Source organism: Nicotiana sylvestris, chromosome 3 (genome assembly GCF_000393655.2).
Source record: "Nicotiana sylvestris chromosome 3, ASM39365v2, whole genome shotgun sequence".
NCBI classification, from domain to species: Eukaryota; Viridiplantae; Streptophyta; class Magnoliopsida; order Solanales; family Solanaceae; genus Nicotiana; species Nicotiana sylvestris.
This window is the reverse complement of record NC_091059.1, coordinates 156,045,378-156,065,577: the sequence shown is the minus strand read 5'-3', so window position 1 is coordinate 156,065,577 and position 20,200 is coordinate 156,045,378. Positions and strand designations below refer to the sequence as shown.

The 20,200-nt window shown below is 39.1% G+C and overlaps 1 protein-coding gene across 1 annotated transcript; it reads right to left on the bottom strand.

The window, feature by feature from the left end:
- Positions 1-19,620: 19,620 nt before the first annotated feature.
- LOC138888219 (uncharacterized) lies at positions 19,621-19,977 on the bottom strand. Its single transcript, XM_070170040.1, has one exon. The coding sequence runs from the start codon at positions 19,975-19,977 to the stop codon at positions 19,621-19,623; it is 357 nt and encodes a 118-aa protein (XP_070026141.1).
- Between the last annotated feature and the right edge of the window lie 223 nt (positions 19,978-20,200).

Here is a 20,200-nt window from a genome sequence, read left to right as displayed (position 1 = left end):
TTCTTAGAGGCTTGTAGACAGATGTCTTGTACGTAAAAGATTGTATGGCCTTGTCGACCTATGTTCAGTATATGAGTGATTATTTTGATCTTATAGGTCATATGTCTTATGTATAAGTTAGTATTATGTTGTATTCTGCTTATCTCACGGCCGCCTTCCGGCTCAGTTATCTATAATAGTATGATATGAAAAGATACGTTATGTTGGTGCTCAGTTGAGTAAGGTACCGGGTGCCCATCTCGGCCCATCATTTTAAGTTATGATAAAAGTGGTATCAGAGCAGTTTTGTCCTAGGGAGTCTACAAGCCGTGTCTAGTAGAGTCTTGTTTATGGGTGTGTCGTTCACCACACTTATAAGCAGGAGGGTACAGGACATTTAAGATTGTCACTCTTTCTTCTTACTCTAGATCATGTGGTAGAGCTCACTTATAAGAATTCAAATTCTGAAATTCTATTTTATTCGTAATAAGACGATACTTACATCCGGAAAGAAGGTTGGAAAGAGAGATAGTTGTGGAAGAGCTGAGTAAGAGGAATTGGATTTTTGAGTAATGTATACGATAAGTAAATGTGAGGTCTTTAGCAGATCATGGGTGTACTGAAAGGTGTAAGCTTCTTGATAAGAAGCCTTAAGGCATGAATGCCTATCCATCTTTATGGTGAAAGACAATGAGAGATTAAAAAGATAAATACAAGTTTCAACAAGAAAAAGAAGCAAGATGAAGAAGGGTACGAGGCGCCCAGTTAATGAAGGTTAACAGTGTTCATAATTCAGGCAGAGGAACATAAGCTTTTTGAGTTATATTCAATAGTAACAGAGGTATGTACAATTGGTCACACCCATTTCAGTTGTGCCCTGTGGGGACTAACAGGTATAATTAAGAGAAGGACATGATATCAAGATCCGGATGGGGTTAGGATAACCCAAATTGGTAAATGGATTGCTTGTGTTAGTTGACATTGCCGAAGGATATTGCAAATGTGCTAATAGATCTCCTTGCGAGACACCAGATGGTGCACTCTAAAATATTACAATTATATGTGAATACTAGCATGATAAAAAAATCAGTTGATAGGCATTGAAAGCCTAGAAGGGATAAATATTACCTTAGTGTGACTCTCTCCCCTAGTAGAGCAAAGACGTGAGCAACCCGGAGAGCCGATGAATGAAGCAAGGAGAGCTAAAAGCGAAAGAATGTTGTGTTGAAGTTTTCACAAGAAAAGAGATATGCAAAAATATTAGCAGGGTAATGAGAAGAGAGATAAGGAATCATTATGAATAAGGTGTAATACATGGATGACAACGGTAGAGTGTTACAGAACCTATAGTCAAATGAAGAAAGAGACGAAAGGTGATGGGCCTTAGGACAACAAAAGAGTATAGGCCATGCAGTCACATCCTCATTTCGAGAAATAAGTTCGTGACTCTAACGTGATTAACAGAAGGAAAAGTTAGACCCGAGAGTAATAGAAATCAGTATGGACTGGTGAATAAGATAAACTAAACATGAATAAGGAATTGAATAATTTGATAATAGTCAGCATCATGAGAATTTTAGATTGCATTCTGGGAATAATAGAATGGATAACAGAAGAAGATTCATGATGAATTCAGAGAATGGTCATTCAGGGAGACGCTTCCCTAAAGTAAGAAATGTGAGCAAAGTTAAGCTTAAGAGACCGTATGTGCCAGTTACACTAAGTGTTGCCATCAAGAGCGATGGATTTTTTTATCCTTGGTACAGAAGTATTACCGCAAGGCGAGTAAGGGTCATTGATAATATGAAAGGATGCCAAAGATGAAGAGGAAAAACATCTATAGGCGGGTCATCATAGCTTCAATTCTTAGTACTCACCTAAAGGGGAAATATAGAATAATAAAGGAAGAATGCGATAAAAAAGGATGAGGTTACACTTATCCAAATTTTACAAATATGCTATGATTCCAGAATTTTATGTAAGCACGACGTCAAAAAAAGAAGAAGTAAGGGTTCCTGCACGGGATGTTATTGATAGATAAGGAGCCAGTACGTAAGGTAAGTTAAGACAAGGAAATAACCCAGAAAGATTATGCAGAATATGGATATGAGAATGGGCCGATGAGTAATTAGTAATTAATTCGGGAAGAGCCTAGTCATGACTATATAAAAATTTACGGACAAATCAACAGATCATGCAAGAAGAATATAGTAAACCCCAACGTGGAGAATCAGCCTCACAGTAATGTCATTATAGTACTTGAGATATATTCAAATAGGAAATAGGATTCGTGGTAGTTAAAGGTACCATATGAGTGTTACGGGGATAAAAGAAAGTGCCACTAGGAAGGCAATCAAAATATCAGTTCAGAAGCAACCCTACAAGTACAAGGGCACAGATGTAAGTAATTACGGATAATTATAGGCAAGGAAGGACATTAAAAGGTCCGTAATAAGATCACATCTTTACAAGGGTCAAGGGTTCTCCCTAAGTACTACAACAAAAGACTAGCTGAGGAAATAAGGAAGAAGGTTTCAATTTAAGCACAACGACCTAAAGAGAAAATGGGCATGTAACAACAGTCTCACAACAACATTATAAGCACTCCAAAGGAAAGTGGCACCTACCATGACTAATGAATGGGAAGTAAAATTAAAAGTAATATTCGAGATCATATGAGTTGCACGAAAACTCTGGAATGTGTGGGCACTAAGATAAGCTAAGTATGGACGCAACAAGGGGGCAAAAAGACCAGGAAAAGTAATAGCTTACGTTGAAAGAAAGATAAAATGGAGTGAAAGAAATTATTCGATCAATGATCTAGAGCTGGTTATGTTATGAACTCACTTAAGGGTTTGGAGTCTTATACATGCAGCATATACAACCATAGAAGTTTCTGGTATACGTTAAAAGAACGAATTGAGCCCAGGTCATAAACTAAGGATTAAATTATTAAAGGGTTGTATCATGCATATTTCTCAAGCCCATGAAAGGCTAAACAGGATAACTAATACCATGAACCACAGATCGGAAGATAGCTTAAGCCTACATAAAGGTTTATTAGAGGGAAAAGAAAACTAAAGAGTGTCATCAACTAAGTAATCAGGAGTCTGATTATTGGACCCAGAAAATTAGAAACATCGTGATCGAGAACATTGCATGATCTCCCTTAAAAATCATAGGTATGATAGAGATAGTACAACAACCATAGTCTTTAACGGCTCTACGATAAAGCTAGTAATAAGAAGTCAGTATGAAGCACCCACCGGATTGTAGTATTATAATAGAGCTTCAAGTTGTGGTGTGAATCATACCTATGTGGAAGGGAGGTTATGAAAGAGATAGAAGATATGGTACGAGATTTTAAGTAAGTAAGGTAAAGGTGAACAACATACGAGATACTCAAATGTAGAAAGTTGTGAATAGTCCATACTTCGGATAGAAGGCTATAAGCATGGAGATCCAATAACCGGGAATGATAGCAGCAGCATCAGTGGCATGTCTTCCAGCCTATAGTTTCTAAGTACTGAGATATCTAGTTAAGAGAGTAGAGAAGAGTTGGAGACAATGTGATGTCTTGCTTGACGTTCCAGAATAACATAAGAAAATCTATGGTGCAAGCAAGTTGAAGGAAAGTTGTGAGTAGTATAAATGGATATGTATAGGTCGCAAGCTAAAGTATGGTAGAGCGACAAAGTTTTAAGAAACCATGAGTAAGGATGTGGAAATGCAAGTGAAAAGGTGACGAGAATGGATAAGTCCTCGGGATTAAGTCCATGAAAACAAGAGAAATAATGGTTTTTCTAAGTTATTGAAAGTTTAGTATAGCCTGAATGAACTCAAAAGAATCTAAGATTAATAGCATTTAGAAAAAATGAAATGTTGACCTGGTAATAAAATGAGGGTATAATTATGACAGATAAAGGATGATGTTTGGGCCTTCGTTTGAATAATGATTTGAAAAAGAAAAAAAAGAAGGAGAAAAGATTTCGCTGGCGGCACGAAATTAGGATACCCCCATAAGGTGAATCACATTGAGACACTATGAAACACGATTATGGAAAGCCCTAGCGGCAATGTATGACGTAAGAAGTTTCAAGTTTTCAAGTAGAGGATTGTAGATCAACATTGAGGTGAATCAACAATGGACAGATACAAGTTACAAAGTATGATATGAGATTAGGCCATGATTCTTAAGACGAACGGTAATGAAGGAGCATTAAAAGACTGAGATTTATACCTAAAAGATATGCAACAAAAGTAACTGGGAGCTTTGGTAAGCATACCTCAGTAACGATAAATTGAAGTAAAAATTATGATATAGTATAACCCATGTAAATGCAGTAAAGCCATATGAATGGATAACCAGATCTACGAAATAAGATATGGCTATATTCGCAACTTCTACAAAGTATCGAGCAAAGAACTTCAGTATACCTATAAACGCCTAGAGAGGCATCCTATTAAACCTTGTATATATTTACAAAGTAAGGCCTAGAGATTGGTCAAAAGGATGGAGGAAAAAGGATAGAAGAGTCGTATAGGCACACTTACAAGGTCAGTATCGTAGAGGCTGCATGATAAAAGGTAGCAACAGTTACGAGATTGAAAGGAATTCGATCACAATTCATGGCGTGGGAAAGAGGCCTAAAGGGGAGAATGCCCTAGCTTTTGGATTTATTCATAGAGCAACTGCCTAAATGAAAAGGAGAGTATTGAGGTATCCACAAGAGCTATAAGTTATGAAAAATGATAAGAGCATCAGTCAACATTCGAGGACGAATGTTCCAAAGGGGGGAATGATGTTACACCCCGAAATATTACAATGATGTTATGTCCTGTTGTATTACATTACGATGATGTTTCACTTCGCAGTATTAAGTTACGACAATGTTGCACCCTGCAGTATTACATTACGGTGATGTTACGCTTCACGGTATTAAGTTACGACAATGTTGCACCCTGCAGTATTACATTATAGTGATGTTATGCTTCACAGTATTAAGTTATGACGATGTTGCACCCTACAGTATTGTACATTGAATTTGTCATAAGGTAATTGATATCAGTCCAAGTAAAGGATTATTTGGAGATTATAAAGACTATGCTATTTCACAAATTGTGAAGGTGAAAGAGAAAACAAGTCAAAGAAAATAAATTTTTGTCAAAGTTTGGCATTTTGGGGTAAAATACAGCCCAAGCTAAAATACCCGATATTTATGGACTAGTGCCATATAAGGTACTACACGATCATACTAGTAAGGTGTACAAAGTATATTAAAAGAGAGTAGTATTTTAAGTAATTTGAGACAATTTTTAAATTATGCGGGTAATTGGTTAATTACTGGGTGACGGGACATTACCCAATTTACTAACAAATGGATAAAAAACTTAATAAATTACACCCACGAAACGTGGCAGAAAGCCACCAAGCTAAGAGGGTGACTCTTAGTCATCTTATCATTAGGTGACTATTTTCTAAGGTAGGAATTTAGTACCTAAGACTTACTACTAAAGTCTTGCTTTCACTTTCATTTTGGACAACCACCTGAATTCCTTTGCCATAGAGTAAGTGCTTCTTCCTAGTTCAAAGCACTTAAAGAACAGAAGCTATACTCAGCCCATAAAAGGTCCAACGAAATTCTTGCACCAAAGTAGTTCCAACAATAATTGTTACGATCGTAGCAACGTAAAATGTTGCGGTTCTAAAGGAGTACGGTGCAATCTTCTCCAATAATATTACACAAATTTTTCCCTACTCCAGGTATATTAAGACTATCCCTTCTTTCTTTCGGCATGATCTACACGACACAAATGAAATAAGCAAATGTGCAATTTCCATAAATGATTCTATTCATAGAAATGCTAGAGATCCTTATGTTCTTGATTCTCCATGTGTGATATTATTCTATCATCTGTTCATGGGTCTCAGAAAAATACGTAAGTTGAAAAAAAGTTTTCTTCATGATATTACTCAAAGGCATAATGGTCTTATGACATTCCAAGAGATTTTATTGACATACTTCTCATGCATTGCATTCATGTACATTGACCCATGACCAGATGGCGTTATATACGTGTATATATATATATATATATATATATATATATATATATATATATATATATATATATATATATATATATATATATATATATATATATATATATGTGTGTCTGTGTGTGTATATATATATGGGATATGGGAAAAGGTTATAGCATTATATACGCACCACCACCTGATCAGCTGGTATACGTTGATGATTTTGCCCACAGTGGCCGAGATGATATGATGGGATGCCCTCAGAGGCTGATGATGTTATGAAACATGTACCTATGCACGACATGACATTCATACACATATGCATGACACTATAAATATTTCATGATTTACAAAGTTTTTCAGACTTATAGGTTGAGTCATTTACTCTATATTTCTTCCATGTCTGTTATGTACTTATTTATATGCCTTACATACTCGGTACATTATTTGTACTGACGTCTCTTTTGCATGGGGATGCTGTGTTTCATGCCCGCAGGTCCTGATAGACAGGTCGAGAGTCCTCCAAGTAGGCTATCAGCTCAGTAGAAGATGTTGATATGCTCCAATTACTTTAGAGTTGTGTGTTTGGTTAGTATGATTTAGACATGTATTGTTTGGTATGGCGGGACTCTGTCCCGACCTTTATGAAAATTATGTATTCTTAGAGGCTTGTAGACAGATGTCATGTACGTAAAAGATTGTATGGCCTTGTCGGCCTATGTTCAGTATGCGAGTGGTTATTTTGATCTTATAGGCCATATGTCTTATGTATAAGTTAGTATTATGTTGTATTCTGCTTATCTCACGGCCGCCTTCCGGCTCAATTATCTATGATAGTATGACCTGAAAAGATACGCTATGTTGGTACTCAGTTGAGTAAGGTACCGGGTGCCCATCTCGGCCCATCAGTTTGGGTCGTGACAGTTAAGTCCGCACCTGCGATGGTTTTTCCGTAGGTGCGGAACCACAAAAGCGGTGAACCCCTGGCAGAAGCGATATCGCTGAGCAAAAAAGGCTAACCTTCGAGGGTTTGATCTAATTTACACTTTGGGACTTTCAGAGCTTGGATCTAGGCGATAATTTGGGAGATTTTCCGAGGAATCTTTTAGGTAATGATTCTTAACTCATTTATGATTATATTCCATTAAGTTATAGTTGATTCCATCATTTAATTAAGGATTTGAGCTGAAAATTTTGGGGGGAAAGTTGGAAAGTTCTACAACCAAATTTTTGAGTTTTGATTGGGATTTTGATATAGGATTTGAGTAATTTTGGTACGAGTGAACTCATGAGTGAATGAGTGTTCGTATTTTGTGACTTTATCCGATTCTGAGATGTGGGCCCAAATCAACCTTTTGGGGCGATTTTCTAATTTCTTGCTAAAGTCTTAATTTTATTAATTAGATTAGTTTCTTATAGTTATATTTATGATATGTAATTGCTTTTGGCAAGATTTGGTCCATTCAGAGTCGGAAAATTATGGAAAAGGCATTCTTACTGGTTGATTGAGTTTGGTTCGAGGTAAGTGGCTTGCATAACCTTGTGTGGGAGAAATCCCATTAGGATTTGGTAACGTTGTGATATGTAAGCACCGTGTACGCGATATTTTGTGTGTGTGCGTACATGGGCTAATTGTTTGTCACAACCCCGGTTCGCCCTCCGTGAACCATCATGACGGCACCTAGTCTCTACGCCTAGGTAAGCCTAAATTGCGGAAGATAAACCAATTTGCGGAATAAAAACATTTTAAAACATAAATATAGTGATATAACAGCGTTTAAAAGTGTTGTCCGACATATACAATATAAATTCTCGAAATTAATATATTTTCCCAAAACCCGGAAACCCATGAATCACAAGGAAATAACCGGGGATCTCTCAGTATCCCGAGGATCTCTTAGTACCCTCAATATATACCAGGGATCACTTGGTATCCCGAAGATCTCTCGGTATCCTCAATATGTACTAGGGATCTCTTGGTATCCTCAATATACGTGCTAGGGATCTCTCGATATCCCGAGGATCTCTTGATATCCACAATATCCATGCTAGGGATCTCTCGGTATCTCGCACCTCAGCTCAATCATAAATACGTGCAGGGGATCTCCCAGGGTGCCGTCCCATAGTCCCAAAGTAAAACACGCAGCAACAACACAAGGAATACTCATTTAAGCTCAATTCCGTACCAAGTAAACAAGTAATTCTAACCTAACATGCTTCACATAATACAATTAAGGCAGGTTAAGCAAGTAAGAAATTAAGTCAATTAAACATGCTTTTCTAGGCTAACAACAGGCTTAAATTGCAACTAGTATAAGGCAGGAAAAAGGAACACAATTAAAGTTACTTAAAGAAAATTGAATTTTCAACAATTAGCTCAGGTACGCACTCGTCACCTCACGTACAAGGCATTTCAATTATCAAATATACCAAATCCTAAGGGGAAGGTCTCTCACACAAGATTAGGCAAGCCACTTACCTCGAACCAGCTCAAATCAATCCGAAACCACGCTCTTGCCACGAGTACTCGACTCCAAATGGCCCGAATCTATTCAATTCAATTTCATAATGTAAAAAACACTTCAACTAACTGATTCTACAATTTAATTCTAAGCTAATACGCGAAATTAGGTAAAATGACCAAAATGCCCCTCGGGCCCACGTCTCGGAATCAGGTAAAATTTATATTTCTAGAATTCTCACACTCTCACGAGTTCAGTCATACCAAAAGTACCAAAATTGGACCTCAATTGGTCCCTCAAATCATCACTCAAAGGCCTCTAATTAGTCAAACCCTAACCCACAAATTACCACTGATTTTCCTTAATTTTTCATGCTTAAATTGATAAAAATCGTTCCAATAACGAGTTTAGGGACCAAGGACCTTACCCCAATGAATTCCTCTGAAAGTCCCTCTTGAAAAGTGCGCCCCAAGATTCTTCCCGTTTGAAAAGAGGTGAAAATGGCTAAATTTCGCGAAGGCAATAATTTATATGTTTCTGCCCAGTTATCCCGCTTCTGCGGCCCTGATGTGGTCCCACTTTTGCGGACCAATGGTCGCATCTACGATAATCACTAACTCAGCCTAATTCTGCATCTATGACTCCCCATCCGCAGATGCGGTACCGCTCTTGTGGAAATTCTACCGCTTCTGCGGCTCCTGCTAAACCTCCCCATTTCCACTTCTGCGATGCCAAATGCCGCTTCTGTGGTTCCGCACCTGCGGTCCCACACTCGCAGGTGCAGTTATGACAGAAAACCAGCTAAAGCTGCAACTCCAAACTCCAAAAAGCATTCCATCAACCATCAGAAATCATCCCAAGGAACTCAGGACCTCAACCAAAGGTACGAACAAGTCTAATACCACTGTCCAAACTTATACCAATCCTTAAAACACCTAAAACAATATCGAAACGACGAATCAACCACGGATTCAAGCCTAAAAATTCGCAAAACTCTAAAAATATGCTTTCGATCAAATGGCCTATCAAACCTCGTTCGAATGACCTGAAATTTTGCACACACGTCACATTCAACACTACGGAGCTACTCCAAATTCCGGAATTCCATTCCGACCCTTGAATCAAAATCTCACAATCAAAACGGAAACTTCAAAATTTGACATTTCAGCATTTCAAGCCTAAATTAGCTACGGACCTCCAAAACATCATCCGATCACGCCCCTAAGCCCGAAATCACCCAACGGAGCTAATGGAACTATTGGGATTCCATTCCGAGGTCGTCTTCACACTATTCTGACTGCGGTCAACTTTCCAATACTTAAGCTCTCATTTAGGGACTAAGTGTCTCAAAACTCTCCGAAACTCAAAATTGAACATCCCGGCAAATCAAAATAGCAGAAATAAACACGGAGAATGCAGTTAATAGGGGATCGGGGCATTAATTCTTAAGATGACCGGACGAGTCATCACATCCTCCTACACTTAAAGATTCATTCATCCTCAAACAAGCATAGAGACATACCTGAAGTAGTGAAAGATAAGGGTAACGGCTGCGCATATCCTGCTCGGTCTCCCAGGTCACCTCCTCGACCGGCTGACCCCGCCACTGAACCTTTATTGATGCAATGTGCTTTGACCTTAGCTTTCTAACCTGCTTGCCCAATATTGCCACTGGATCCTCAACATAAGATAGATCCTTGTCCAACTGGACTGAACTGTAATCCAACACGTGCGACGGATCACCGTGATACCTCCGAAGCATCGAAACATGAAATACCGGATGAACTCCTACCAAGTTGGGAGGTAAGGTAAGCTCATAAGCAACCTCCCTAATACACCTTAATATCTCAAAATGGCCAATAAACCTCAGACTCAACTTTCCTTTCTTCCCAAACCTCATAATGCCCTTCATAAGCGAAACCCGAAGCAGAACCCGCTCTTCAACCATATAGGAAACATCACAAACCTTCCGGTCCACGTAGCTCTTCTGTCTGGATTGGGCTGCACGGAGTCTATCCTAAATCACCTTAACCTTCTCCAAAGCATCCTGAACTAAGTTTGTGCCAAATAATCTAGCCTCACCCGGCTCGAACCAACCTATCGGGGATCTACACCGCCTACCGTATAAAGCCTAATATGGTGCCATCTAAATGCTGGACTGATAGCTGTTGCTGTAAGCAAACTCTGCCAATGGCAAGAACTGATCCCAAGATCCTCCAAACTCAATCACACACGCACGGAGCATATCCTTAAGAATTTGAATAGTGCACTCAGACTGTCCATCCATCTGAGGATAAAATGTTGCATTCAACTCCACCCGAGTACCCAACTCATGCTAAACGGCTCTCTAGAATCATGATGTGAACTGAGTACCTCTATCTGAAATGATGGAAATGGGAATACCATGCAGATGAACAATCTCCCGGATATAAATCTCTACTAGACGCTCTGAAGAATAGGTAGTACACACAGGAATAAAGTGCACGGACTTGGTCAGCTGATCCAAAATCATCCAAATAGCATCGAACCTTCTCAAAGTCTATAGGAGACCAACTACAAAGTCTATGGTAATCTGCTCCCACTTCCACTCTGGAATCTCTATCTGCTGAAGCAACCCACCCGGTCTCTGGTGCTCATACTTCACCTGCTGACAGTTGAGGCACCGAGCTACAAATCCAACTATATCTTTCTTCATCCGCCTCCACCAATAGTGTTGTCTCAAATCCTAATACATCTTTGCGGCATCTGGATGAATGGAATACCGCGAACTATGGGCCTCCTCTAGAATAAACTCCAAAAGCCCATCAACATTGGGTATACAAATCCGACCCATGCATCCTCAATACCCTATCATAACCAATGGTCACATCTCTAGCATCACCATGTTGATCGTTGTCCTTAAGGACAAGCAAATAAAGGTCAACATACTAAGGCTCCTTAATACGATCAAATAAGGAAGACCGAGAAACCACGTAAGCTAGAACCCGTCTAGGCTCTAAAAGATCCAATCTCACGAACTGGCTGGATAAGGCCTGAACAACCATCGCCATAGGCCTCTCCGATGCTGGTAAATAAGCCAAACTCCCCAAACTCTCTGCTCGGTGACTCAAGGCATCGGCCACCACATTGGCCATGCCCGGATGATACAGAATAGTGATATCATAGTCCTTCAGCAACTCTAACCATCTCCTCTGGCACAAATTTAGATCCATTTACTTGAACATGTGCTGCAAGCTTTGATGATCAGTATAAATCTCATAGGGACACCGTACAGATAATTGACGTGCCCCCTTTTCTAGAGCGAAATCGGGTTTATGATATTTGGAGGGACAACTCATTCATTTTGGGAATTGGGTTTGCGTTTGAAGAGTTGCCACCAGAGATTAGGGTGAGGACTTGAAATTATTCCAAGGGGAAGGTGTTAGGCACCCCTCAGAATCCACTAGTGTGGTTCCTGGCCAGACAATTATTGTGAATTAACATGTAGACAAATAGGGCTCAAATAAGAGGGGTTTTCATATAATGGTTTGCAAATAAACAAAGTTTGGAAGAGAAAAGAAAGCTGATTTTTTTAGCGAAGGAGTTGAAATGATAAAAGAAATAAAGAAATAAGGGAAAGGGGTCCTAGGTATATTAACAATACGGATCACCCCACGCAATGCCCAGTAATCACTCCTCAATGAGGGGCTACACGTGACATTATCGTGTGGTCATCATATCCATATCTACCCTTCCCACCCCGTTAAGGTATTTAAAGCGCAGATTGGTTTCGATTACTTATTGCATGCTATTACCTGCTCCAATCCTATCAGTCCCGGAGGCATTGGGACTAATAATCCTAAAAGGGAGGGATATTAGGCTTATTTTTAGTTTCAAAGGTAAAAAAAACCTCTAACGTGACATACAAAACACATATTGCAAATTGGAGAAAGCATATAACAAACAGAGGCTCAAATATACCTCCTTAAACAAAGAAACACGTAATTAGCATGACTTACACGTACTGTTTTAGGTCTGATTTAAAAGGTATTAAAGATGAGTGAGAGGAAATTGTTGAGACAGTTTCAGCTTATCACATAACTCAGATAAAAAGTCCGAATCAGGCCTGCCTGCTAGTTGTAATTATTAACATAAGTAGATTTAGTTTATATTTGTTACCCTAGGGCTTGCCTAAGTGTTGGACAAGGATCCTATAAGCATGGTATCTACTGGATTCAGAAATCAATGAAACAGTAAGGCTCGAAATGAACTATTTGAATGCATACTCGTTAAACTTGCTAAGTAAGGGACTCAGATTATTGAAAGAGAGAGGCAGAATTTAAACAAATTGATTACAAGTTCCGCAAATGATAGCAGCCATTACTACTGGTTTTATATCTAACACTGAGTGAGGCAAATTAGATTTTTTATTAGAAACTCCTATAGGCATGCTTTCTAGGCGTTACTGATTTTAAGACCTTGTAGATGTGGTATCTAAATGCGGACCTTGTTTTAAACCTTATGCAGAATTGAACATTTCTAGAGGCATAATTTCTATATGAAATTAAATATGCAGAATCCTATAGACATGATTTCTAAGTGAAGTTTGAACATGCAGAATTCAGAACATCCTATAGGCATAATTTCTATATGAAGTTAAATATGCAGAACCCCATAGACATGATTTCTAGATGTAATTGAATATGTAGAATCTTATAGACATGGTTTCTATATGAGGTTGAATATGCAGGAATATAGTAGTCCTATAGTCATGATTTCTACCCTTCGCATACATAGTTACCCACCCTTTTCACTAACCAGCCCCAATTGTTTATTACAAACCAGAATAAATAAAAATACATCAGGAAAAGTAAAAAAAGTACAACTAGAGGAAGCCTGATTCTGACTTCCTCTCTGAGTTACAAGATAAACCTAACTCAAAGACCATTGATCCAAAGCCTTTCTCCAATTTGAGTGTGTCAGAGTTCCCTAAGAGCCTCAATGGGACTTCGGGCATTGCTCACACCCAGATTGTATTATCAGAATAGGGGCAAGTGCAGTGTGGAAGTGTCAGCCCTCAAGTGTCCATGTTCAGAGGGAGCTCAAGGGGTCCCAAGGCAAGGATCACAAGAGTGGGGGCAGAACTTAAAGTCTAAGAGAGAGTGCAAGTGAGGAACAGAGTTCTAAAGGGGTGAAGGAGAGGGAAACAGCTACAAACAGGTACACAAAAGGGGTTCAGAGGAATAGGGAAGTTTCAAAGAGCCTATGTGCTTAGACATTTAGCTAATTCTGGGCATGCACAGCAATAGAGAGTGATGTTATGCTTACAAATCAACAAGAATACACAACATATGATAGTGACATGGAGGTTATGATTCTAGGGGAATCAAGTTTGAGTCATAGACAATAATACTTAATACTGTCATGCCTCAAACAAACCATTAGCATCAAACACATTAGGGTAAAGGGTTTGGGATTCATTAAAGGAAGGAAATTACAACATGCTAAAGTAAATTCTGAACTAAACATAAGCAATAGGCAGACATGAAAGTGAAGGTATTAAAGAAACACATTGTTGTGGTTGCTGAAAACCTTAATCAGAACATACCAGTTTCAAAGAAGCAAAATACAGCAGTAGCAGTACTTGAAAGAAAACAGACCACAGTACAAGTAACAAGAGAGAATGCTTTCTGAATGTGAGTGTGAGTTCAGAAAACTAAGAGTGTTCGTGTGTTTATGTAAATGAAAGAGTATGGTATTTATAGTTTGAAAACAGGCAGAGAATAAGGCAAGAAAATAACCATGTACCAATTAAAATCAATCAGTAGAAGAACTTCCTTTAATTAAGGAGTTCAAACTTAAGCGGTATTGAACAGAAATCATTTAAGGAAAAAGATCAAATAAGCATCTTGTGCAAAGTAGACAATTAAGGGTAAATACATAAGAGTATAATTAAGGGAAGGATCTTTGAAATACGGTTAAACAAATAAGGTAAGAATCAATCAGTACATAGTAAATCAAGGAGTCGGAGATTCGAAATTACTGGTTCATGAATAAACCAAGTCAGAAAGGCTAAGGAAAGTTTTCAAATCAAACCAAGAAACAGGGAAATTAGTAAAACAAGGAACGAATCAATCAAACTTACACAAGGAGGTCTGAAATCAGTCAAAAATTGAAAGTCATTTTAGAGGGGAAGCTCAGCATATATAAAGAGCACACAAGTATTAGGCATGTGAGGTTGAATTTAGGACAAAGAAAAGTGTCATGCAATTGAAAAATCAGTAAGTAGTGGACTATAGGAACATGGTAGTCACATAGGTCAGTTTCAGTAACTCAGCAATGGAGAAGGGAGAGAGTATCAAATAGCATGCAGAGGGTCCAGTAGAAAGACCTTAGAAGAGTTTAGCAGGGATTTAAATCATATAAAGAAACAAAAGATTTTGAAATTCAGTTGAGCAACATATGAAACAACTTCAGAAACTCAAATAGGTCCAAAGAATTAGGGTTTTGAAACCAAACAAGTTCAGAGATGAGGAACAAACAAGTCACATAGCAAATAATATCAGAACTCGAATGAACCCCAAATCTTAGGGTTTTTGCCATCAATTGAGTGTAGAGATGAAAGACAAGAGAATCAGGCAAAAATATCAACAAAGAAAATAAAATCAGAAACCCTAAGAAAGAACTTAAGACTTTAAAACACGATAGAAGAATCAACATAAGAAACATAGTAGAAGAACAACATAAGAAACACAGTAGAATATGCTAAAGATCAGAGAGACTTCTAAATATCTTGCCAAAACTCTAAATCGGAAAAGATAAAGGTTATGAAAGCAGAATTTTGAAAGAAACTTTGAGAAAGCATTTGAAAGTTTAGAGAAAACACGGATCTAGAACAAATCTAAAGAAATCAGAAGAACCTCAAAAGTTAAGGTTTCAGAAGAACCCACATGGTGAGAAAGGCTTGGAAAGTTATTGATCTAAGCAGGAGAAGTCGAGATCAGGCTCGAATAGCCATGGCTGGCCGGAGCAAAGTCTGAGACGGCCATAGAACTCGAATCAAACAAAGTCTAGGCCAAACTTCTTCAGGGTAAGGCCTTGAAACTATAGTAACCAAGCATGTAGGATTTATAGGAGACCGGTATAGGACTTCAATAGCCTTGGAAGCCATGGATTCCGGTGATTTTAGGGTGGAAGCGGAGGGAGGCGGCTAGGGTTTGAGGGGAGCTTGAGAGAGAACTGGGAGAAAGGGGGGATTCAAGGGCGGATACGGGAGGGAAATGATTAGGTTTAGGGGTTAGGTTGGGTTAAAAAAGGAAGAGGTTAAGGGTGGCCGTAGATCATTTTGATCAACGGCCTGGATTGAAGGGAAATCCGGGCAGGTTATTTTAAAGGGTCGTGGGTCGGGTAGATTTAGGATTTGGGCTAGGTAATTGGATTTGAAATTGGGTTTAATTAGGGTGTCAAATCTGGCTAAAATTGAAATGCAAATGGGCTAACATTTAAATAGCCATTTTTCCCTTATTTATTTTATAAAAAATAATAAAATAATTTCTGGAAATAAATAAAAGGTACTAAAATTATTAATAATACATAGTTATAAAATTAAAAATACTGGAGTTGATTTTATAAATATATTTACAATTAAATCTTGAAAGAGGCCAATATTGCAATTATATGCAATCTAGCTTTAAAAATACTAAATAAATTTGTAAAAATATGTAAAATTATGCTAGCTATATTTTAATATAAATATAAAAATCTAATAAATGAATCACCCAAAATGATAATTTTGGAGATAATTACTGGGTTTTTCTTGATAAAATAGGCAATAAATTAATTTAAAAATCTTGAAAAATTAAGAGAAAAATAATAAAACCTTGGGACATACCTATATATGCACATACATGCTATTTTGAGAGTAATTTTCATATTAAAAATATACAGAGAAAAATTGGGTATCAACAGTTGTCGCTCTTTACCCGGTAAGGATGAAAGAGTTGTCGGGTAAAGATATGATGGCCAATTTTGACCGAACGAAATGGTTTGAGGAGACTTAGGTCATAATCTGGTTTTTGATCTACCTGCATATCACTGGTTTTATAGGAATCAGGCCGTATATGTTCGGGATCCATCGGCGGAATATGCCGATGGAGACTTTTCAAGAACGGACGCAATATTCAGGTTGGGGTGAATGGTTTGAAACCTGACAGGGCTGCGGGAACTGGACGGGATTGCTCCTAATGAGGTGTCCATTGCTCGCTGGTTTACCTACAAGTAAGCAATACAAGCATATATTGTGCGTAAATTTAAACATGATGCAAATTCATGTTGGACCATGAAAGTTTTTGGACGGTTAGGATGACGTCCTTAGACCATGGCGTCCTGGGCCATGAAGCATATAATAAAGGATTCACAAGCTATGAAATGATGTTCTTCGACTATGACAATGATGCCTCTGAACTATGATGCCTTTGAATAATGTTATGCAAAAGATAAAAGGGGTCCTCAGGCCATGAAATGGTGTTCTCGGGCTATGAGAATGGTGCCTCCGAACAATGATGCCTTCGGATAATTTGGCGATCTTTCAGCCCATGAGATGCAGTGTCTGGCGATCTTTCAGCCTATGCAATGCAGTAGGTAGCGATCTTTCAGCCAATGCAAATGTAAATAAGGTGACGATCTTTCAGTCGTGCACATGTAAATAAGGTGCGATCTTTCAGCCATGCAAGTGTAAACAAGGTGACGATCTTTCAGCCATGCAAATGTAAATAAGGTGGCAATCTTTCAGCCAATGCAAATGTAAATAAAGTGGTGATCTTTTCAGCCGATACGAATGTAAATAAGGTGGCGATCTTTCAGCCAATGCAAATGGAGGTAGAGCATAACCTCGGAAGGCAGAATGGTAGCCTTATGCAATGCAAGAATACAGATGGAGACAGAGCTTAGTCTCGGAAGGCAGAATGGTAGCCTTATGCAATGCAAGAAATGCGGTTGGAGGTAGAGCTTAACCTCAGAAGGCAGAATAGTAGCCTTATGCAATGCAAGAAATGAGGATGGAGGTAGAGCTTAACCTCAGAAGGCAGAATGGTAGCCTTATGCAATGCAAGAATGCAGATGGAGGTAGAGCTTAACCTCGGAAGGCAGAATGGTAGCCTTATGCAATGCAAGAATGCAGATGGAGACAGAGCTTAGTCTCGGAAGGCAAAATGGTAGCCTTATGTAGGAAGTAAAAAGGCAAATAATAATAGAATTTTCTTAGCTGGCGGATTGTAATATTGCGACTGCTGAGGATACTGTGTCTGCTGGGGACACTGCGTGTGGATTAGCAGCTGTGAGTAAGTGCAACGGTTCTGAGAGTTGTATTTCTGAGCAATGTGAGTCTCGTGAGTGTATAGTATATTTGATGATTTTGCAACTCAAGTGCCTGCATCCAAAGAAAAATCAAGAGTTTTTGTAAAAGAGGGAGGTTAGATCGTATCCCTGCTGGCTCTGCTTGACCTGCTCGGCTTTGATCTGGTGATATTGTACGTATCATTGGTGTAGCGTTGCTAAACAAGGCAAGATTGGCAATAAACATGCATGATATAGTAAAGGCATACATAAATACATAATTAAGAATAGTTATCTTTAGATGAACCAACGACTGCGACATGGTTCAAGACATTACAACCCTTCTTGTTACGGAATTTTGAGGGTCCTCCTCAAAAACCCTCAAAATTCTGCCCCAGTTTAATGGATTGATGCTTTTGACTGCTGCTAGCGATGATTGGCTGAAATTAACTTCGGAATTTTGAGGGTCCTCCTCAAAATTCTGCCCCAGTTTCCAATTGCAGGGGGAAATAAAAGTTTTATTGAATTGTGACCGAACACATAGGGCTGCCTACGTATCCCCTCTTAAACGGGAATCAGGTCAGGCGTAGTTCAAATTACATCATATGAGGAAAGCATAAAGATTACACATAGTAACGCTTGACTGCATCTGAATTGATCGGCTTCGGCCAGACTTCTCCATCCATTTCTACAAGTATGAGGGCTCCTCCTGTCAGAACCCGGTGAACCATGTATGGACCCTGCCAGTTGGGAGAGAATTTCCCCTTGGCTTCATCTTGATGCGGAAAATTTTTCTTTAACACTAGCTGCCCCGGTGTGAACCGTCTCGGCTTGACTCTTTTGTTGAAGGCTCTGGACATTCTGTTCTGATAAAGTTGACCATGGCAAACTGCATTCATTCTCTTTCCATCTATAAGATCCAGTTGCTCGTAACGACTCTTCACCCACTCTGCATCGTCGAGCTCAGCTTCATATATGATCCTTAGGGAGGGAATTTCTACCTCAACGGGAATGACGGCCTCTGTACCATAAACTAGCATATAAGGGTTGCCCCGGTTGATGTGCGGACTGTGGTGCGATATCCCAGTAAAGCAAACAATAACTTCTCGTGCCACTGTTTATGCTTCTCTATCATTTTCCTCAATATCTTCTTGATATTCTTATTGGCGACTTCTACTGCTCCATTCATCTAAGGTCTGTAGGCTGTAGAATTCATGTGTCGGATCTTGAAGGTTTCACACATGGCCTTCATCAAGTCACTGTTGAGGTTGGAACCATTATCAGTGATGATTGACTCCGGAATCCCGAATCGACAAACGATGCGGTCGCGAACAAAGTTTACCATGACTTTCTTAGTTACTGCTTTGTAAGATGTTGCTTCGACCCATTTGGTGAAATAGTCAATTTCTACTAGGATAAACGTGTGCTCGTTGGAAGCGGCAGGTTCGATTGGTCCGATAACATCCATTCCCCAAACGATGAAGGGCCATGGTGAGCTCATTGCATTAAGATTATTTGGAGGTACCTTTATCATGTCGGCATGTATCTGGCAGCGATGACATTTCCGAACATACTAGATGCAGTCCATCTCCAGAGTCATCCAAAAGTAACCAGCTCGGAGTATCTTCTTTGCTAAGACGAAGTCATTCATATGTGGATTGTAGGTTCCCACGTGAATTTCCTCTAGTGACATGGATGCTTCCTTTGCGTCGACACATCTTAGTAACCCCAAATCAGGAGTCCTCGTATACAGGATCCCTCCGCTGTGAAAGAAATTGTTGGACAACCTCCGAAGGGTGCGTTTCTGAGTAGGATTTGCATTTCTCATTTCGCCAAGTATTTCTTGATATCATGAAACCAAGGCTTTCTGTCTGCTTCTTCCTCAACATGAGCACAATAAGCTGGCTGATCATGGATCTTTATCGAAATGTGGTCAATGAAGTTCTTGTCCGGATGTTGTATCATGGATGATAGGGTAGCCAATGCATCGACGAATTCATTCTGGACCCTGGGAACATGTTGGAATTCTGCCTTTATGAATCTCTTTCTCAATTCCTGTACATAATGTAGATACGGGAGTATCTTGGATTTCTTGGTTGGCCATTCTTCTTGGACCTGATGTATAAGTAGGTCCGAATCTCCGATCACTAGCAACTCTTGAATGTACATGTCAATAGCCATTTTGAGCCCTAAGATGTAGGCTTCATACTCGGCCATATTGTTGGTGTACGGGAACCTGAGTTTGGTGGACACCGGATAATGTTGACCAGTTTCTGATACCAGGACTGCTCATATGACAACTCCTTTGAAATTTGCTTCTCCATCAAAAAATAATCTCCAACCATCATAGGATTCTGCAATGTCTTCTCCTGTGAATGACACCTCTTCGTCAGGAAAATACATT